The sequence below is a fragment of the Pleurodeles waltl genome, chromosome 6 (assembly GCF_031143425.1).
Source record: "Pleurodeles waltl isolate 20211129_DDA chromosome 6, aPleWal1.hap1.20221129, whole genome shotgun sequence".
Lineage (NCBI taxonomy): Eukaryota > Metazoa > Chordata > Amphibia > Caudata > Salamandridae > Pleurodeles > Pleurodeles waltl.
Window position 1 is genome coordinate 439,093,417 of NC_090445.1, and position 20,197 is coordinate 439,113,613.

A 20,197-nucleotide genomic window follows, 5' to 3' on the forward strand; every position below is an offset into this window, starting at 1 on the left:
TTCCTGCACTTCTTGTGCAGCTCTCACAATGGCCATGTATTCACTACACACATTCCCTGCACACTGCCCTGTGCAGGCACTCACCTCTGATGTGGGACATGGGCCACAAGCTACCGTCTTCGAAGCAGGATTCTGAAGTCCATGTCGCAGGAAACAAAAGAGACTCTTAAATGAAACAGAAATCTCCATAATGCTTACGGTTTCGATACAACTGCTTGCCTAGCTTAAAGTTCAAGGACGTTTGTAAAACTGAGGAGGAGAGGATGTTTGTAAAACCAAGGAGGAGAGCAGATGGCCTGCAGATGCACTCGTATGGAGTGCTAGGTACCAAATGAAAAACAAAATACCTTCTGAAGTGCCTCGCCACTGAAAGGACATTGGCCACTAGCCAGTGGCCAATGACCAAAAGCTGTTCTTGGGCAAAGCTCCACGCCACAGCATGGACAGGCAAATCAGAGCAGGAAGTAAAAGCAGGCAACGTGCTGACCAATCAGAAGCATGTAAATTAGAGTGACGTTGGAATCAACAAATGGTAAGTTCAGGTAAGTTTTGGGTGGGTTCTAAGCCCCTTTTAAGTTTTTTTTTTTTTTTAAACAAGAAATTTCCCAAGCTCAGCACTAGCATTGTGCAATTGAAACCTAATACTACAAGAGATTTCGCAAGCACAGCACAAGCGCAGGTGAAACCACAAAAAGTGATTGGTCAGCGGTTTTCTGAAACCACTGCTTTCCGGAGCACAATGTGTAGATAAAATTAATAAACCATGCACGATCCTGTGAGGTGCTGACTGGAGAATGTTTCTTGTGGTATTAATGTTCAATGTCTGTTACGTTATGTTCCAGCTTACTCACCACCCACTTACTGTCAGTGTTAAATCTGGTGCCAAATACTTAAACACCCTTGCAAAAAACTGGAGCAGAGGAACATATAAAAAAACTGATTGCCCAAGAGCAAGTCTTGCAGACCAGACTTATCATAGTGTTGCGTTGCCCTTACATCACACAAGGTAATGTTAGAGCAACACAAAACTAAAGTCAGATTTACCAAGCAGTGTAAGACCACCTTGCGTGGCCCTGCGGTACTTGGCAAATCTGGAGTATGGTAAGGTAGCACAAATAGCTGCCTTGCGTTACTCTGTCCAGGTAATGAGTTCCATGAGTGATGCTTGGTTATTTCCACGCATACACCCATGAATGTTGGCGCATTACCATATTTGCTATGAGTGTAGACCTGGGAATGCCACAAAATGCTATGCCTTCCCAGGTAAGGCATTACAAGGAGAAATATGTGTAGTTCTCCTTGTGTTTTAGTCTGTCTACATGTGCTGTATTCTGCATTACATAAAGAAAGAAGAAAAAGTCTTAGAGGATAGTTACTGTGCAGAAAGTTCCTGCACACAAATAAGCCAGCCTACAACAAGGGCAACCTTGCACCATGGCACAGGGGTGCTTGTGTTGGTGCAAGACATTGCAAGGAAAGGGCAGTAATGCACCGCATAATGTTAAATTTGTCACATTCCTGCCCTCTCCCTTTCACGCAGTGCAGCAAGTTGTCTTGCTACATTGTGTTGTGCGAAAGTTCTGGACCTACATCTCCTGGCTGCAGAGTTTACAACTTTTCTACTACAACATTACTGGTGCTGGTTCCAATGGTGATGCCAAGGGGCAGTCTACCACTCGGAAGTGCCACTGTGGTGGGTTCCCTGATCAGTTTTGTAATACATTATTTTCTTACCAGCTATTTAGGGTAAATTGTAAATCCAGGATTAGATATCCAGGTGCAAAGTTCCATGAATAAAACCAGCTACCTACTGGACCACATCCGGTGCTAGGGGTGGTGCTGTCTGATCACCCACCTTGTTGTACATCCTTTTAGGATTTTTGTAGCACTCACTACGACACTAGTGTCTGCTTATAAGTCTTCTTGATGTTGCAGATAAGAGAACAAAGGCCATGCAAGCCAGTTCGTGTGGTGGACACTGTTGTTTACCATTGCTGTACCAGCGGCTAAGATGATATTTAATTCCAATTTAATAGCCAAATGTTGGTCTTGACCTTTTCTGCAGGGTCATCCCCAGAGTTTTTGCAATCATGCTTCCTTTTGTTTGCAGAATTTGTTTCTGTTGGACGTAGGACTCTGCACACTTTATCACTGATAACCCGTGCTAAAGTGCTTGTGCTCTCTCCTTAAAACATGGTAACATTGGCTTATACCCAATTAGCATATTTAATTTACCTATACGTCTCTAGTAAAGTGGCACTATGTGTGCTCAGTGCCTGTAAATTAAATGCTACTATTGGGTCTGCGGCACTGATTGTGCCACCCACTTAAGTAGCCCTTTAAATATGTCTCACACTTGCCATTGCAGCCTATGTGTGCAGTTTTTAAACTGACATTTCAACTGGGCAAAATAAACCTTTTGCTGGGCCTACACCATCTCTTTTTATACATATAAGTCATCCCTAGGGTAGATCCTGGACAGCCCAGAGGGCAGGGTGCAATACAGTTAAAACGTAGGCTTGTACTTTTAGGTTTACATGTCCTGGTAGTGAAAAACTCTTACATTTGGTTTTCTCTACTACAAGTCCTACCTCTCTCATAGGATAACTTTGGAGTTCCCTTATTACATTTTATAAGTGTAATTTACAAATGGGAGTAGGTTAGCAGTTCATGTTTGATATGTGTGGAATCACAATTTAAAATCCTAACATGGCGAAGTCAGATTTTAAATTGCAATTCTGAAAATGGCACTTTTAGAAAGTTGATTTTTTTTGCCTTTGCCATCTGGTGCCTGCAGCCTGTCTCTGATCACATGACTGGGTGTAGCTGATAGTTGGGCCTTGTGTATTCCTCCTAAACAGCCACACACATTAGGTAGCTTACGTGTGACTCAATGGGCCATTACTGGGAGGATGGCACTTGAAAAGACTATGGGGGTCATTCTGACCCCGGCGGTCTAAGACCGCCGGGGCCAGGGTCGGCGGGAGCACCGCCGACAGGCCGGCGGTGCCCCGCAGGGCATTCTGACCGCGGCGGTTCGGCCGCGGTCAGAAGAGGCAAACCGGCGGTCTCCCGCCGGTTTACCGCTGCCCTTAGAATCCCCCATGGCGGCGCAGCTTGCTGCGCCGCCATGGGGGATTCTGACACCCCCTACCGCCATCCTGTTCCTGGCGGTTCGCCCGCCAGGAACAGGATGGCGGTAGGGGGTGCCGCGGGGCCCCTGGGGGCCCCTGCCGTGCCCATGCCAATGGCATGGGCACGGCAGGGGCCCCCGTAAGAGGGCCCCGAAAAGTATTTCAGTGTCTGCTAAGCAGACACTGAAATACGCGACGGGTGCAACTGCACCCGTCGCACCCCTGCAACTACGCCGGCTCAATTCTGAGCCGGCGTCCTCGTTGCAGGGGCATTTCCTCTGGGCCGGCGGGCGCTCTTTTGGAGAGCACCCGCCGGCCCAGAGGAAATGTCTGAATGGCCGCCGCGGTCTTTTGACCGCGGTGCGGTCATTCAGCAGTGGTACCCTGGCGGACGGCCTCCGCCGTCCGCCAGGGTCAGAATGAGGCCCTATGTCCTGCCTCCACTTAAAGGGCTACATACTCCGTTTAGTTAGTCAGGAGCCAGGGCAAGGGAGACAGGGCATCTTTGCACTCAAAGGCATACTTTCAGAAGCTTCTCCCCACTTCAAAGGCCCAATGGTGTATAAATCTTGAACTCAGACCACAACTCTTGAGTACATTTCTGAACTTATAGAGACTGTGATCGGAAGAAGGATTGCTGTGCTGCTAAAAGGACTGCCACTCTGCTGGACTGTTGCTCTGAAGGAACTGCTGCCCTGCTGTACTGATGTGCTGCTCTCTAGCCTAGGGAAGGAGAACTGGATCTGCAACTTCAGCTTAAACCCAGGACCCCAGAGTGACTCCAAAGGCTAGCCTGCTGGCCTCATGATCTGAGCCTCAGGGGCATAAAAGGCTCCCCAACATCCTGCACCAGCCCCCGGACACAGCTGTAGCAAGTTCCTGATCCCCAAATGGTGCCTGTCAGGTGCTGGACCCTTGGTGTGACTCATGGGTGCTGAAATCAAGTTTTTGGGCTCCTGGAGACTGCGAACAGGCCTGTTTGCACTGAGACCTCATCACTCACACCACAAATTAGCACAAGCTCTGTCAGCCAGAGTCTTTGCATTGCATCAGTCACTCCTAGAAACAGCCACTGCAAAGCTCCAGCAACACCCACCCGCACCGCCGGCTGGCTCTGCACTTTGCCAATGGCGTCCTGCAATGCTCTCCCTGCTCCTGGCAGCCCTCAACAATGTGAACGGGACTCTTGGCATGAACCTGAGAAGGTAAACCTACAGCTGGCCTAACTTGGTGACTGTATCTGACCTGCTCTCCATCACGGTCTGCCTGAAAGTGTGACTTTTACCCGGTCCAGCATGACCAGATATTCCTAGATTGCTCTTTGTGCTTTTTGGTGCTATTTTTACAATATTTTTTAAAAACTCACATCTCTGATTCTACTGATTGCATTTTTGTTGTTTTGGTCTTGTTTTTTTAACTACATTTTGCTCTATTTTTCTAACTGGCTGTGGGATCGTTTTGTGTGGTGTTTTCTCTGTCTTACTGTTTAAAGGGTTGCACGAGTATTTTACAAATTGCCTCTAAGTTATGCCTGGCTGCTTTATGCCAAGCTACCAGGGATTTGAGCACAGTCTAATTTGGGGTTTGTGCCTTAGCCTGACAAGGATTGAGGTTGCTGCTTGACCAGGGCTCACACTTCAGCCAACCAGTAACCCAATTTCTCACACCAAGTTACTCCATTTGCAGACTTCACTCTTCAAAGGAGTAGGCAAGGCTCACCCCAGCTGGAGCAAATAGGATTGATACAATCTGGCAAACTAATCCCACTCAGCATTGTCAATGTCAGGTCAGACCTGTATCTTTTGAAGAGATTAGTGGCCTGTGCTAGAGGATGGTGTTATGATACAAAACTCCAAATATATGCTCAAAGATTCAGAGTGCACCCCCAAATACGTCTTTGATAGCTCTGCAAGTGAACATTGTATTTTTACATACAACATATTCTCACCCTGAGGAAAATGCTCTGCGACTGATAAAGGATTGTTTACCACCCTGCAAAGAGCACCTTTAGAGTATGGTGGTTAATTGACTTGAAGGTTTGTGTGGTTCATTGTATATTCCAATAAACAAAAAAGTAATATACAACACACGGCTAATAGAGCACAACTAGTCAGGAATCACAAAAAAATGCATAATTAGAATGGGGCGTGAACGCCCCCAATATTTCTTAGCTGCTAGGAGGTGCGGACTCTGCATAAACTAGGTGCCGATCCCCCAAAAAGCATTCTCGGGCAAGGTGGTAGGCTTGGGATGGGGGAGTGAACTCTGTAAAGTGGTGGCCTTTGGATGGGATGAGTAGACTGTGTAAAATGGAGGCATCCAGGATGGATGGTCAAATGGCTTCCAGAAGGAGTGTAGGCAGCTGGTGGGGAAAGGTACAGGATCTGGAAGGGTCAAAGACTGAGAAAAGCAGGACAGGGTGTGTGTCAGATCTCGGAGAAGTAACATTGTGGTTAAAATATCGACTACTGTAATGTTGTGGCAGTACCTATGATGTTTGAGACGTTTTGTTAATGTAATAATGAACAAAGAAGGCTTGACTGTTTCAGCTGTTTTTATTCCTGTCCATCACATGTATCTTTTGTAAAATGGTCTGTGCCTCTGCCAAGAACAGGGTTCATTCTTTAGCATGCAGACTGCGAAGGAAAAGTAAAAATACAACAGTGCACAAAACAGTTAAGGCCAGATTTATAAGTCCCTAGCGCCTCCTTGCGCCATATTAACGCAATTTTTTAAAATGCTAATGTGAATCAACAAGGCAAAAATCGCTGAGCCATATTTACAAAGATAAATGGACGGAAGGATGGACGAATGAGTAGATGAAAGGATTAGTGGGCGAAGGAAAGGATGAATGGGTGGGTGAAATGATGAATGGATGTGTGGGTGAAAGGATCAATGGGTGGGTGAAGGAAGAATGGGTACAAGGATGAATGGATTACTTTTGATGAGAAGATGACAGAGTAAATGGATATTAGAGCATGGATTGATGGATGGATTAGTTTGGTTCGGTGAAAGAATGGCAGACTAAATGGAAATGTGAGAGGATGGATGAATAAAATGATGTATGATGGGTTGGTGAATGGGTGGGTGAGAGAATGGTAGAGAAAAAGGACATCTGAGGGGAGGGATGGATGAAGCCCTGGCGAGGTACATGACAACATGAGGATAGATGGATGAATGGGTGTGTGAAAGGATGAAGGGTAAATAGAGATCGGAAGGTATGGATGGATGGGTGGGTGGATGGGTTATGTAAAAGGATAGCAGAGTAAATGCAAAGCTGAGAAGATGGATTGATGGGTGGGTAAAAGGAAGACGGAGTAAATGGAACTCTGAATGGATGGATAGATTGTGATTGAAAGGGTGGCAGAGTAAATAGAAGTGTGAGAGTTAGGGTGGATGAATGGATGGATTGCATTGTAAATGGAAATTTAAGGGAATGGATGGATGATGGGTGGATGAATGGATGGACAAAAGAATCAAGGTATGATTGAAAGGCTTTATTGACGGATGGGTAAATCAAGTGATGGTTGTATGGATGGATGGATGGATGAGTGAACAGATGGATAGATGGAATGGCTAAAGGATGGATGGATTGGTGACAGATTCAATGATGGATGAAAGAATGACTGGATGACAGAATGAAAAGGTGAAATGGTGGATTTTAGCCGGTGGATGGAAGGGTGAAATTTATGGATAGATGCTGGGATCTGTTTGTGAACTGAAAGTATCAATACCTTGTTGGTTGAGCCCTTTAATGTGTATTGTTGACAAGTTATGTTTTGACCCTACTGACTGACACCGCTTTTGGAGAACTGAGAGCAGGGGTGGCTGGTGTTCAAGGGCTAAGGGGCTGCGCCCCTAGCCTTTTCTGGCCTCTCTAGTGAAGCATATATTTAATTACATGATGAAAGTAAAAAATTTCTGCACAACATTTTCCGAGTGAAAGTTGTGCACTTTCAAAAGTCCCACTGCGCCTGCGTGAGTATGTGGCTGAAAGCTGCACAGTAGGGCTGACAGGGCTTGCCCACGCAAAGCCCTTACGTTTTCTCAGAACGCAGTGACGTCCCTGGCTTATCTCCTCCTTTACAGAAGCCCTGATAGTAAACAGCCTGGAGCGTTTTTTGTTCAGCCCAGGTTTCTGAAAACTTCATGCCACTCCGATATTATTATCCACCCTTTCCTATATACTCATATGGTGGGGTGTGATCTGAAGGCCTTACTGACCACACCCCACTCTAGCATGTTACGTACCAGAGGTCATGTTTTAAAGAATGTGGCATTGCGCAAACAAAATCCCCTTTTCCTGCATTACAAGCAGTCTGTGGCAGAGAAATGGAATAAATACAATAAATAACTCCGTCCAGGGCTCTCTGGGAAGAGTGACCTGAAGACCTCAAGTCATAAATATGCCAAATACAACCCTGCACACAAGTAAGTTGGAGCTCTATCTTTTTTACAGACAATAAGAAAAAAATCTGTTCTCTCAGCTCTCCTCTCCCTTCCCTTCACTGCCTCTGTAGGTGATTTCGTCTCTCAAAGGCAGTAATGGTTCCAGTAATTTATCATGGCTAGTTATGCTCCTTTTATCTCTTCTAGCAGACTAATGACGTGATATGTCATATTAAACATGTAATCTGCAGCTCAAATAAAAGCGCAGCTTTTATCACTGAAACTGCTGGATACTGGATGGGTGAGGCAATGTGTGTTTGTTTGAATAAGTGTTTGCCGGGCTTGTGTGAATGGCAGTGGATGACAATGTGGATGAGTGAATGGGTAGGCGACCAAAGGCAGTGGGTGAGTAGGTGAATGGAAATACGTGGGTAGTGAGGCTCTCTCACAAGGTGCAATTCCGTCTTGTATTTGTGCCCCACCACTGCTTTCATTCACCAGCCACCACTGAGAGGCTCATTGCCTTGTAGACTAGGCCTAGGCATAAGGCGACGGTGAAAGCTTGTTTCAGACCCTCTGAGTGATGGCTGTAGTGGTGGTAACCCTCCCTTCCTTTTAAGCTCCTCTCAGACCTCCAGAATGGATGACAAGATATTTTGTACGCTCCGAGCACTGTGGCCATGCCACCGTGAGCACCCCTTTTTCTCGGTTGATCCCGCTGTCGATGGTGCATGTCGGCTCTAAAGGGTCTTCATTGATCCTCATAATGAATATCTCTTTCTTTCCAGCTCTTGCTCCAGATTTCAGGCTCAACCCGGTGAAGCGGCTGATTCCGGCAGCGCGAGGCGGCGAGGTTATGATTCAGTGCCAGCCGAGAGCGGCGCCCACACCCATAGTCTTCTGGAGCAAGGGGACGGAACTGCTGGTCAACAACTCCAGGTATATGTCCTCTGGGGTGCCCGGGGCCAAGAGGCAGGTGCACCGTGCACTGCTGGCGCAAAACTGTCAAGACAGATGACATTTGTAACGTGGGGGACAGGACTAGCAGGTGTGACGCAGTGAGCATTACAAGCAGAGGGCGGGAAGGCAGAAGCATTGTGTGTGTAAAACTAGAAGGTCGGCAGCAGTGGGTGATGTGGGCACGGGGCGGGCGGTACAGGTTCAGCGGGCAGTGCATAGCATGCATGGGCGCTTTGAAAAATGGGGACTGGAGAGCAAATGCAGTGCAGGAGACAGAAATGGAATGGTGAGTACAATGAAGGCAACAGGTCGGGTGGGAGAGGTGCAGTGTGCACGGAGGTATGGCACTGGCAGGGAATGTGTAATATTCACTAGGTCAACCAAACTGGCATAGTAGGTGTGCCCTGCGAGCACTGTCCTCTACCGGCAGAGCGGCTGCTGTGGGCTCGGGACAGAGAGGACCCTCTAGTTTGCACTGAGAATCACCCTAAAACAGGCTGAGCATCTGCAGGTTGGTCACACAACTACCATGAGAGGTGGTCTCTAGGCGTGCCACATGACTCCAAGAGCTGGTGCACTGTGGGAGAAAGACCTGCCATAGTGGTAGTGTCCTGTGAGGCGTGTCCTGCTGAGGGGCACTACCATTATCCTGTCTAATGAATTCACCCACCAATACCCTCTTGAACTGAGAGTCCTGGGGCACAATCGGTGGTCGCCGGGAATTTCTACAATGGTGTAAACTCCGTACAAGAGGATCAGGTGTAACGGTAAGGTTGCTTTTCACACAAACATTGGTGAATGCAGAGCCTCCACCTACTAGTGGCAGCCTGGGCAAGCGCTGCAACATATTTAAAAAAGATCCACAACATGTAATTGCAGGATTTTTCTGTGAACATTAATTGATTATTATTTTTAGCTGAAAGCGCATTCCTTAAGTCTTGCATTGTCACACCAGACATCCTCATCTGCCTTACTCTCTAGATCCCATCAGACATTAAAACCCCATTACCTTGCCATCCTCCTCAGCTCCTTCTCCTACAGCTCATATAGTGATGCCTGGCTGTCTCCCGCCCAGTGCTTCTTTGCAGGGGCAACGAGGCCTGCAAGAAACATCCCATTCAGTGCGGCCGGGTTGATACAAATCTTCATCCAGGCTCTCCTGAGGTGTCCCACCGGGTTCATCCACCAGCCCCTCATTATTCAATGTGTATGTGAGAACTTTAGTCACTCTCATCCGCTCTTTTGGTCTCTCTTGCCATACACAGTAGACGGGCTGGGTGGTGAGCTCCCCAGGCTTGAAAGATATTTCAAAACTTTGATAGCCAAGACAAATGGGATGAAGCAGAACGAACTCTACCAATGCTGGAAAATCAGTGGTCCCAGTTGTGGACAATAAATTAGAAATCTAAGCTGACACTGAAGTGGCCGAATAATATGGGGCACGCTTCTATTCCATCTGAGACAGGTAGAAATCTGGGAGTCATTTTTGACTATAAATTGTCATTACCACCACAGATTACCAAATTCATATAGGGTGTTAAAAATCTTTTAAAAAATTCTTCCTCTCCTGACATCAAATTGCCGCAAAACAATATTACAGACAGCCATTACATCCATCTAGATTACAGGAGCTCCCTTTATGTGGTATTGCTTAAATATTTACTGACCAGACTCCAAATGGTTCAGAAGAAGATGGCTAGACTAATTCTTGGGCTCAAAAGGAAGGAACTGATAGCCTGTCATGCACCTGATTTGCACTTATTGCCTCTGCTTAGTGCACAATAGCACCTATAACATCGGCTCGATTTTTCTATGGGATCAATTTAAAAAGTATCTCCCTATCAGCCTCTCAATATCTCAAACAGCACTTTTTCTAGAAATTTCGCAAATTTTAAAAGTCTTGCCTGGTCAAAAGCTTGGAATCAACTGCCAATTCAGATACAAGAGAAAGTGAATGATTTTAAATGTAAGAAATCACTCAAAACACGTGATCTACTTAGTATATAATGCTGCCCATCAGTTTACTGAGAGTATCAGTTCTTTCCTCTCTTGCCTGTTCCTCCTTCACCTCTCTGCATCATTTGACAGAGACTTCTCTTGAAATGTTCCCAGCTCTTGCATCCCTAGACATCCAGATCGCAGCCCTTATATTATCAAATGGACTGATCCTGTCAGTCTTCTGGTGATCCTTGCAATCTCTGCCTCCCATCGCTCCATTCTAATTATTTTGAACGGCCTTCCCCAGTAACACCCCCTTCTCTTTGGCTCCCCCTATCACTTCTACCCCAGTGACGCACAACCTGTTTTCTTCTTCAAATGCTTCTCTTCCATATTCTAATCCTGGACTCCCTAATACTAGATGGCTTTCTCAACCTAAAAACCAAAGTAGCCATTCTCTTGTATCTCTTCTCTGGCTGCCTTAATCTCCATTAACATGTTCCCTTCTGATACCATGACTCCTTCACCTTGCTTGGAACCTAGGTTTATTTTTTAATATTGTATTGTCGAAAATATATATGACCATCTGCCCCATCCAGATCTTCACCCTGATCTTTAAAAGTATCCACAGCACTTTGCCTCTATACCCTTCTACAAAGTAAATCATTTACACCCCATCCTATCCTCCACTTCCTTGCCATTCATGATCTACCCTGTGCTTCTCCCCAATTCGAAGCCATCATCCTGCGATGTTCCATTCATGGGAAGGCAATCCTAATCAATCTCTGAGCAACCCTCATGCTTCTCTCATTCAAGCTTGCCCCCCAAGTTCATCTGCTCCCCCTCAAGAATCCAAATGGGTGGCAAACCCTGAGCATAACTCACTCTTGACTTCCATCTTCATTCATAACCCCCTTATATATGCAAATATGAGCCACACATGTCATTCTACTGCTGTTTATTCCCCTATAATTACCACCTGCTAAAATGTAGACACCCAGACTGCTACTGTCAACTCACATGCCATGAGTTTCTGTTTGACATGGAACTGCTCTTTTCAAAATGAATAAATGCATAAGTAAAGATATCTACTGTGAGTCCCTCTCCCTGCGTAGCCAGTCTAGATCCTTAATGGTCATTAATAAGGTAGAAAGGTGTTTATGCAACATATCCATTTGTCTCCAAAGGGTATCTATCTCATTGGACGGCACGCTCACCATCCGCAACATCAGCCGCTCAGATGAGGGCAAATACACCTGCTTTGCCGAGAACTTCATGGGAAAGGCCAACAGCACTGGGACCCTGTCTGTACGAGGTAAGGTGTATGGGCAAACTGGAAGCACCTCCCTAGGGGAAGAACCTTGTGTGCATCCCATCACATAAAGCTTTTCAACTACATTGTAAGACGTACTCCCTTAGGTGACAACTTGGCCTCAAAAACCCGTCTGAGGAATTAGCTGGGCAGCAGCTGACTTCTGAAAATGAAACTCACTTGAGACACAGAATGAGTTTGTTTATTGGTATGGAAATGCAGCAAGGGTTCAAGAAGCAAGATGGATTCAGGAAGCAGCACAAATTGCACAACATAAAAGTAAATATTTATTTACAGACAGCTAACCTAGGCGTGCACATGCACTCACATATAATATTTGTAGTATTTCCATTGCATATATAGCAAGTGAATGCAGAGGAGGACGCTTGAACTAGAACAATATGTAACTAAAGAAGTAAATATTGACCACTAACAATGAATACAGTCAATACCTGGCTATAACAAATTAGTATTTTCTTGTTCAGATCTTACTCAAGCATCAGTGACAGATGAGGAAAGGAATGTCCTAAGTTGGCCCCATATTGTATGGGTTGCCCAACAAATCTAGTAGTGCAATAGTTGTATACTTTCAGTGATTGTAGGCTTCACATTTTTAGTTATTGACCCATAGTGCTTAGAATCACATTTCTCTGACTACAAACCCAAAACAGACATTCGGAACGAGAGAACAAATATATATGGGCCTTTCTTTGATTGGTAACACATTTTTTAATAGCAAATTTTAAATCAGCAGATTTTTTCTCAGTATCTGCATATTTCTGAAAGTGAAGATGGAATGTCTAGTTCAGGTGTGCAAGTAATCACTAGCACAGATTTTAACGAGCATTAGCAAAGACAGTAGGTCTTGCCTTTCAAAGGTAGTAACTGACCTTTTGGCTTTGCCAGTGCTTGTTTCCAATTGTTAATAGCATTGGCAAAATGAAATACAATCCGTGTTAACTGATGACTAACAGCATCAATGAAAAAAAGAAAAAGGTAGACCCAGCGTAATGATGTATCCACATGCATGTGTCATCTCACATGCACACTTATGCATCACGATGCAGCAATGACCATGTTTTAAAAAATTACCGTTACAAGATGGAGAAACCACCTTGCAGCGGCAAATAAAAAAAAAAAAGTGCATGCATTATTGAGAGCAAATTGCAGCTTCACGTCCATCCAAAAAAGAAAAAAAATACAAAAAAAATAATAATAAAGCAACAGAGAGTGATGGTAGAGCAACAGAGAAGGTGGGGGATGCAGAGAGATGCGGGATAGTAGAAAGAAAAGCCACCAAAAAAAGAGACGTGAGATAGGGGGATGTGGAATCAACTGACTGACTGGGAGGGCAGCAACAGCAAGAGAGCGTAGGGCAGGGTTGTGAGGGGAGAAGCAGCACAGATGAATAGTACAAGGGAGAGAGCAAGAAAACACATATACTCCCATGGAGTGCTGAAAGAGAAAGAAATAAGTTGTTTCTTGATATCTGTCATGGAAGGATACAATTCAACCAATGAAGCTATGTTCTAGTGGAGAAATAAACCTAAGAAGTGGAAAGGAATTCCACTGAATAAAAAGCAAGCAAATGGGTTTGACAGGATAAGCGATGGACTGACCCAAAGCCCACTCTATGTGCTGGCATTGTACACAATAGGTCTTCGAGAGCAGACAGATAAAATATTTCTTTAGGCGAAACAAACAAGGAGGTGCTGAGGCTCCAAGGGACTCCACATGTAAGAGAAGTCTTGCCAAGATGAACATTCCCTCTTTGCCCTTTTGATAGTTACTATCTGAGGAGTGAACTACACCAAAGACAAGGGTTCAATACCTGTCTATACCACCTAAATTTCTATAAATATAGCACAATTTATACTGTTCCATTCTGAGGAGTGGACCAATCTCACCTAGGTCAGGGAACCTCCCTGGGTCAATACCTAAGGCAGTCAATGAGAACTCTGTGCCCCGGCCTGGTTTGATACTTCACTGAGTTACAATGACACGCTGGCCTCCAATGGTCCTCGCGATTGATAGTTACTAACACTTTTCATATTTTTCCAGAAAGGATTACATTTAAATTTTCATGTAAAATGTCCTCTTAGAGGATCTGTTTTTCTTTTGTTTTGCAAGGAGGCCACATTCGTTTTTCTTACAGGGAAACACTCCTCTTGGTGAGATAGTTTGACATTGTTAAATGTGTGGTGTCAGTACCGTGGCATGCGGTTTCCTAAATGAAGTAGGCAGCTACTCAGCAACATGGAGGAATGTTTCTTCATATTCATGAATTATTCAAACTCCTCTGTAGTGATCAGCACAAAGGGGTCATATTTATTGGGTCTGCGAGTGGGATGGCTTGTATTTATATCAGTTGTGTTTTGTTACATCCTTAATATTTGCTTCCATCGGTTGTTCACAAAGTATCTGTTTGAGGAGCTAAAAATCCTTCTAAGGCTAGATATGACTGCCTTGACTGCTGCCACTGGGTACTTTTTTTTAGAATTGTGAATAATTCAGCAGTACCGTGGCTTGCTTCCGAGATCAGTTCTGCACAGTAAGGCTTTTTCTTGCCTTTAATTAATTATTTCTAACCCCCAAGTCGCGTACGGCATGGTAATTTATCTTTCTGAAGTTTGGAGCACATCCAAGTGCGTTCCAACAGAGCCTTGGCTTTTTATAGCTTGCAGTTCATTTGAGTACCTTGGAGTATACGTTTTTCAAGACTTTTGTGCACCTCAGTGTTTTTGGGTGCTGCAATGACTAAAGTGCAACTATGGCAGGTGGGTGCTCGTACTGTTGAAGTAAATCGTTGAGTGAATAGTTTAGGGTGGCTTAGATGGGACTCTGCATTGATGGCTTTAAGGAACTTCTCTGATGATATAGATGAACATTTCCATCTTCTTATGTCCGGCTTTAGCCAGGACCTTTTGATTTTACTAAAAGGTTATGTATACTATACTTTTAGCGACTTTTAGTCAGCCCTTTTCATCCATTGGTATGTTGTTGTGTCATTCACCTTTTTCTCCCTTCCAGTGCATCATACAGCATGGGGTAATGGGTCAGCCTGCTTCAACCATTGGCTAACTTGACTGTAAGTGGTAGCAGGGTGCTCTTTTCATAAGCAGCACATTCACGTGCAAAGTAGTTCTGTTAAGTGCCATAGACTAATATGGCAATGTGCCCTTTTTGGTACCAAAAAATATGTTTTGCTTTTAGGCAATTTTGTTTAGATTGACGATGGATTGGTTACTTCCCCAACAATAACGTTTTGCAAAAACATGACAAGGCAAGCATAATAGAGTCAAAAGGCTGGCAGCCATTGTCAGACCTATTGGCTTTGCCAATGTTTGTTAATGCTGTAACCAAAATGGTTTTGCTTTTACATGGTGCAGAGCTGTGCAGAAACCCTGAGCATGGAGTCAATCAATTCTTTAAAGAAGAGTTAATCAAGGGTTGGCCTATGGCGTGCTATAGAACATGTACCTCCTTTACCACCCGGAAGTGACAGCTATTCAAGGGTCTATCTCGCCATCTTGTGGTGTCTTCGGCCCACGTGTTCAGATCCCTAAAATAACAACTCTGCCTGGTAGGGTGACGAGTCAAGATGGAAAGACTGTGGAATGGGGAATCTTTAAAAGGTAGTGCACAGACTACTACATTACACAACTACAGTCTTAGTGAAAGAACGTTTGAATACAATTAGCTCAGAAGAGTGTGGTGACCAAAACAAGATCTTGGCTCTGGCGAGTTCCAAAGAAAGAGGGACATGACCTGTTTTGGCCCTACGAAAAGATCAAAATATTCCTTCATTTTCAAATCCTATTTGGCTGTGCTAAGTTTTTTACTGTGGCCCCTGTGTTAAGAAGGTCACTGGTGATACTGTTCTAAGGGGTCGTTGTTATGTGCCACAGTATATGTTTCTAGGCACTGGGCAGCCAGTCCAGTTATTGGTTAGCAGATGCACTCCCTTACAAGTCAGCGTTGTAAATATTTCGTTATAATTGGATGTGATTTTCAGGAAATGTACACATCAACTGCAGGCAGTGGCAGATCCTGTGTGAACTGGGCCTGCTTTCATGGAAACAAAGAGAGGACTCAGTGAGATGGAGCCATCTAGTAACCCTGCGATGGGAGAGATACAGAGACAGGAGACCAGGTGAAGGTGGGACCTCAGTCATTACCTCAGCTGGACAACTGGCTACTCACGTCGCTGAGTGAGACTAGATTGAGTAAAGAAAGAGGACCTGGGATCCCTCCCAGTGAATTTGCACAGCACTAGAAGAGGGTACCACCAGTAATGAAAAAGGTGGCTGGGTTGTGTGGAAATTCCTACAACATCCATTATGGATAATTTGTACACTGAGGGGTGGGCCGGCCCTGATGACGTCCTCAAGACGCTGCTCACTGCCACCAATTTATCCCCCAAGCTATCCAGGGATAGGGTGATTTCAAACATAGGCCGTGCCCTAGACAAGAAGAGCACAGGTCAGGGGCGGACTGTGTCTGTCTGAGAGACAAAAGAGTCGGGCATGTAAGAGTGGAATCCAGGTGGTAAAATACTGGCAAGCACTCATTCAGAGAGCCCGGTGGGTGATGCCTCTTATGCTGTTCAGTCCTTGGCATCTTCCAGCTGCAAGCTCTTGGACAAGCACTACCGATAGTCAAGCGGAAATCCACTGGGGCATCCTTGCCCTCCTCCTCCTACAGTGCACTCTGAAATGCGTCTCATTGTCCTTTGTACTGCCTTTTGGCACTTCATGGCGAACGGAAGGCTTTGTAATGCTTCAGCACTGCACACAAAAGCACTCTCAGGAATTCTACACGTGGGACATAGTGAGGGAGACCTGGACACCCAGAACCCTTTAGATGTGTTGGCTTTCGGGATCACAATAGTGTGACAAAGGTGTCATCATTAATTCATGTCAGCGCTCTAGAACGTTACGGTAAGCTTTTGTTATACCAGAGGTCAAAGGTCTGCTCCAAATTGTGAATTCCAAAAGACCAAGTTACTGTACAAACTCTTCACACACCCACACACCTGTCTCTCAGATCTGCCTCCACTAATTCTGCCCTTTAACTCAGTTACTTTCCCTGCTCTAACCTTTCAGATGCCACAAAAATCACCCTGGCGCCTACCAATGCCGACATCAACATGGGCGACAACGTAACTCTGCAGTGCCACGCATCGCACGACCCCACCATGGACCTATCCTTCACCTGGGCCTTGCAAGGCCTCCCCATAGACCTGGAGAAGGCATCAGGACACTATCTCATGACCACAACTGTGAGTATTGGGGAATCCATGGGACCATGTAGACATTTGTACATGCCCCCCTCTCCATCCCAAAGGTAGATGGCACAGGCACTGCATTTTCAAGGTGGGGGGTCTAGGGGATAGAGATAAAGCACCCCTGACTTCCAGTCCTACATCCATGATTTGCAAGGTCTCCTTGATGACCTGGTGAAGGTATCGGGGCACAACCTCACAACCACATCAGTGAGTACCTGGGGATCCATGGGGGATACCTGCATGTGCCACCCACTGCACCTTCAAAGTATGGAGCACAGATAGACACTGTACCCACCAAGGTATGCTCGGTGGTGTAACGTAAAATGCTGTAACCCCCCCTGCAGAACGTGGTGAGGGATCACAAGGCTGTTTTACCTCACATGTATTTAAAGGCCTGAAGCTGAATGGGGGGCTTTTAGAGGCAGCCCCCACCTATCCCCAGCATCACAGGGCCAACAGAGGCCTGCATTACATTCCTGACTGTGAGGCACAGAGAGACACTGAAATCTCAAGGTATGGGGACAGGGAATAGAAAAAACTACTTTCCATGACTTGCACACCTGGGCAAGTAAAGCTTCTCAGATCAGCTGCTGAAGGCATCCGATGACCACTACAAAGTCTGCTGGGGGCTCCAGAGGGTTAGAGGAAATCTTCTTGGACATCACTGCACTAGCAGCATTAATTATATCAAGAACGCATATTATGTTGGCTATATGACAGTGTTAGATGAACTGAACCTTGACAATATTAGTTCTCTATGTGACAGTATATTTCTGATGTCATGCAGTGACAGTCTGACAGCATGCTCCAATGCTAGAATCATAGGGCCTCATTTAGTAGGAAATGGCTCAGTGTGGTGCCACAAGTAATATTGCTGCGCAGAGCTGCGTCATTTCCAAAATAAAGGAATGCGCCATATTTACAGGAATATGGCGCATCCCTGTGTGTGTGCAGAATGCAGCACACATAGAAAGAGCAAAAAATGAGGAGAAATAAAATAATTTTTCCTTGTTGTTCCACTCTAACATCACCCCTGGGGTGACATTTGTTTTTGGCGCTGCCTCAGGTTTACGATTTTTCGAAAATCTTGGGCAGCGTCAAAAAGCAATGGGTGTTGTGTGGGTACGCCCACAGCAACACCCAATGCATGCCCCTTTGATGCAGAAAATTGTGTTGTGGTGGCCCATATTTACAAGTCCGCCTTAAGCTGCGTAAATTGGCTTAACGCCATCTTGTATCTAGGGAGCAGGGCATTGCGCCACCGGAACGTCAGAAAAAGTGACGTTCTGGTGGCGCAATGCCCTTGTTAATGAGGCCCATAGTTTGAGAACTCATCAGTCACTCATCACTCATCACGTCCGCACAGAGCGCATGATCTCTCTATTTTTCCTATGTTCACAGAATGAAGCCATTGGTGATCTGACCGTAGTCCGCGCCCAGCTGAAGCATGCTGGGAAATATACCTGCACAGCACAGACCGTTGTGGACAGCGCCTCGGAGACTGCCACCCTGCTTGTGAGAGGTAGGTAACCCCTATGACTAGTGTCCACAGCTCCTTCCGATCCCTCACTGCCCCTGGCACCATGAATCATTGTGCCGCACTGCACATTTACACCAAGGACCTGTCACTGTCGTGGGTTTTTGTCACTAAAGAGCTCTGCACTACTAACCTTGATGATATTAAGGGTGCAGGCTGGATACGAGTTGGTACCGTAAATCAAATTTGAGCCGAAATGTTGGTGTCTGAGCGCATGCCCGCCGCCTCTGCAGGGGTTTAAAACTCACTGCAAAAGTTTTCCCTTTTCATTTAACAGAAAAGAAGTTTGACTCTGGTAAACTATTGTTGTTTTTACGGTAATCTCTTTAGTTAATATTTTACTCCATTGTGTGAATGAAATAATACTCGTGTGGTTTAAACCTAAAAGTCCTTTTCCTTCGTCCTGCAGGCCCACCCGGCCCCCCAGGAGGCGTGCTGGTCGGAGACATCGGGGAGACCAGCGTCAAGCTGAGCTGGAGTCATGGGTTTGACAATCACAGCCCCATTGCCAAGTACAGCATCCAGTACCGCAGCCTTCTGTCCAACCACTGGAAACATGCGCGCACTGGTAAGATTCGCGGTAGTGACTAAGGGTTGGTTCACTGCAAGGCCTCCTTCGCATTAACCAGCGTAGCGGACTCCCACACGACTCATGTCCCGCTTCCAGTGTACCTCCGCATCCCAACACAGCAGAGTCCGGCTGCCAGTGTAGCACTGCCTGGCCTCAGCATAGCATCCAGTGTTACACTGCACGGCTTCACGAAAAGCGCTGTCCAGCATCTGCCAGAGCCCTCCGTGGCTTCAGTCATAGCGCCTATTGTAATCTTGGCCTGCTGTCAGTGAAGCACTGTCCAGCAGCTTTCAAAGCCGCACTACGCTGCTCAACTCCCAGTGCAGCACTGTCAAGCTTCAGGCCGGGCACTGCATGACCCCACGCCTATCACTGTTTGACTCCCATTTTCTGGCTCCTAATGTAACCCTGCCCGGCTTGCAGTGAATCACCGCCTTTCCCCCAGTGGAGCTCAGTCCAGGCGAAGCACTGCATGGCTCCAGTGAAGTACGGCTCCCAACACTCCCAGTGAAGCTCTTGACGGCTCGCAGAGTGGTACCGCCCAGTTCCATGTGGAGTACTTCACGGTTCCCAGCGTAGTACGGGCACGATCTCAGCGCAGCGCTGCCAGGCTCCCAATATTCCACAGCCGAACCCCAAACGGCGTGCTGTCCCACTCCCACTGCACCACTATGCAGTTCTCTACCTGGCGCTGCACACCATGCAACGTGCGGCGATTTCGGTCACCTCTGTTCATCCATAGGCCTGTGGGACATTTATTCACATGTTGCTTCGTCCCACCATAGAGTGCAGCATGAGGCAATCAGCACGCTTCAGTCACTGATTGTCGTGGGATGTGAGTGATGGTATTGTGCCTGATCACATATGAGAGGTGCGAGAGCCTCTGAAACTCGATCCGTGCTCGGGAGAGATGCAGTGCTCTGGCTCAGCTGGGGGACCTCCGGGCTGCCACCCATGGTCGAACCTCATGCACAGAGAATGAAAAACAAAGCAATGACCTTTGATTTCTAAAAAGAGACAGAGGAAGAGATGCGCAGCTAATGGCTGAATGGAAAAAGGTGAAACCAGA

At 46.1% G+C, this 20,197-nt stretch overlaps 1 protein-coding gene across 2 annotated transcripts in view; it reads left to right on the plus strand.

The window, feature by feature from the left end:
• The window catches only part of CNTN2 (contactin 2), a 184,647-nt gene that overhangs the window by 118,699 nt on the left and 45,751 nt on the right, over nt 1–20,197 (plus strand). For both annotated transcript variants that reach the window (XM_069238524.1, XM_069238523.1), the window contains exons 11-15: nt 8,312–8,462; nt 11,609–11,736; nt 16,839–17,014; nt 18,422–18,542; nt 18,967–19,125. In XM_069238524.1, the coding sequence (XP_069094625.1) occupies nt 8,312–8,462; nt 11,609–11,736; nt 16,839–17,014; nt 18,422–18,542; nt 18,967–19,125 (735 nt within the window). The remainder of the gene's footprint in view (nt 1–8,311; nt 8,463–11,608; nt 11,737–16,838; nt 17,015–18,421; nt 18,543–18,966; nt 19,126–20,197) is intronic.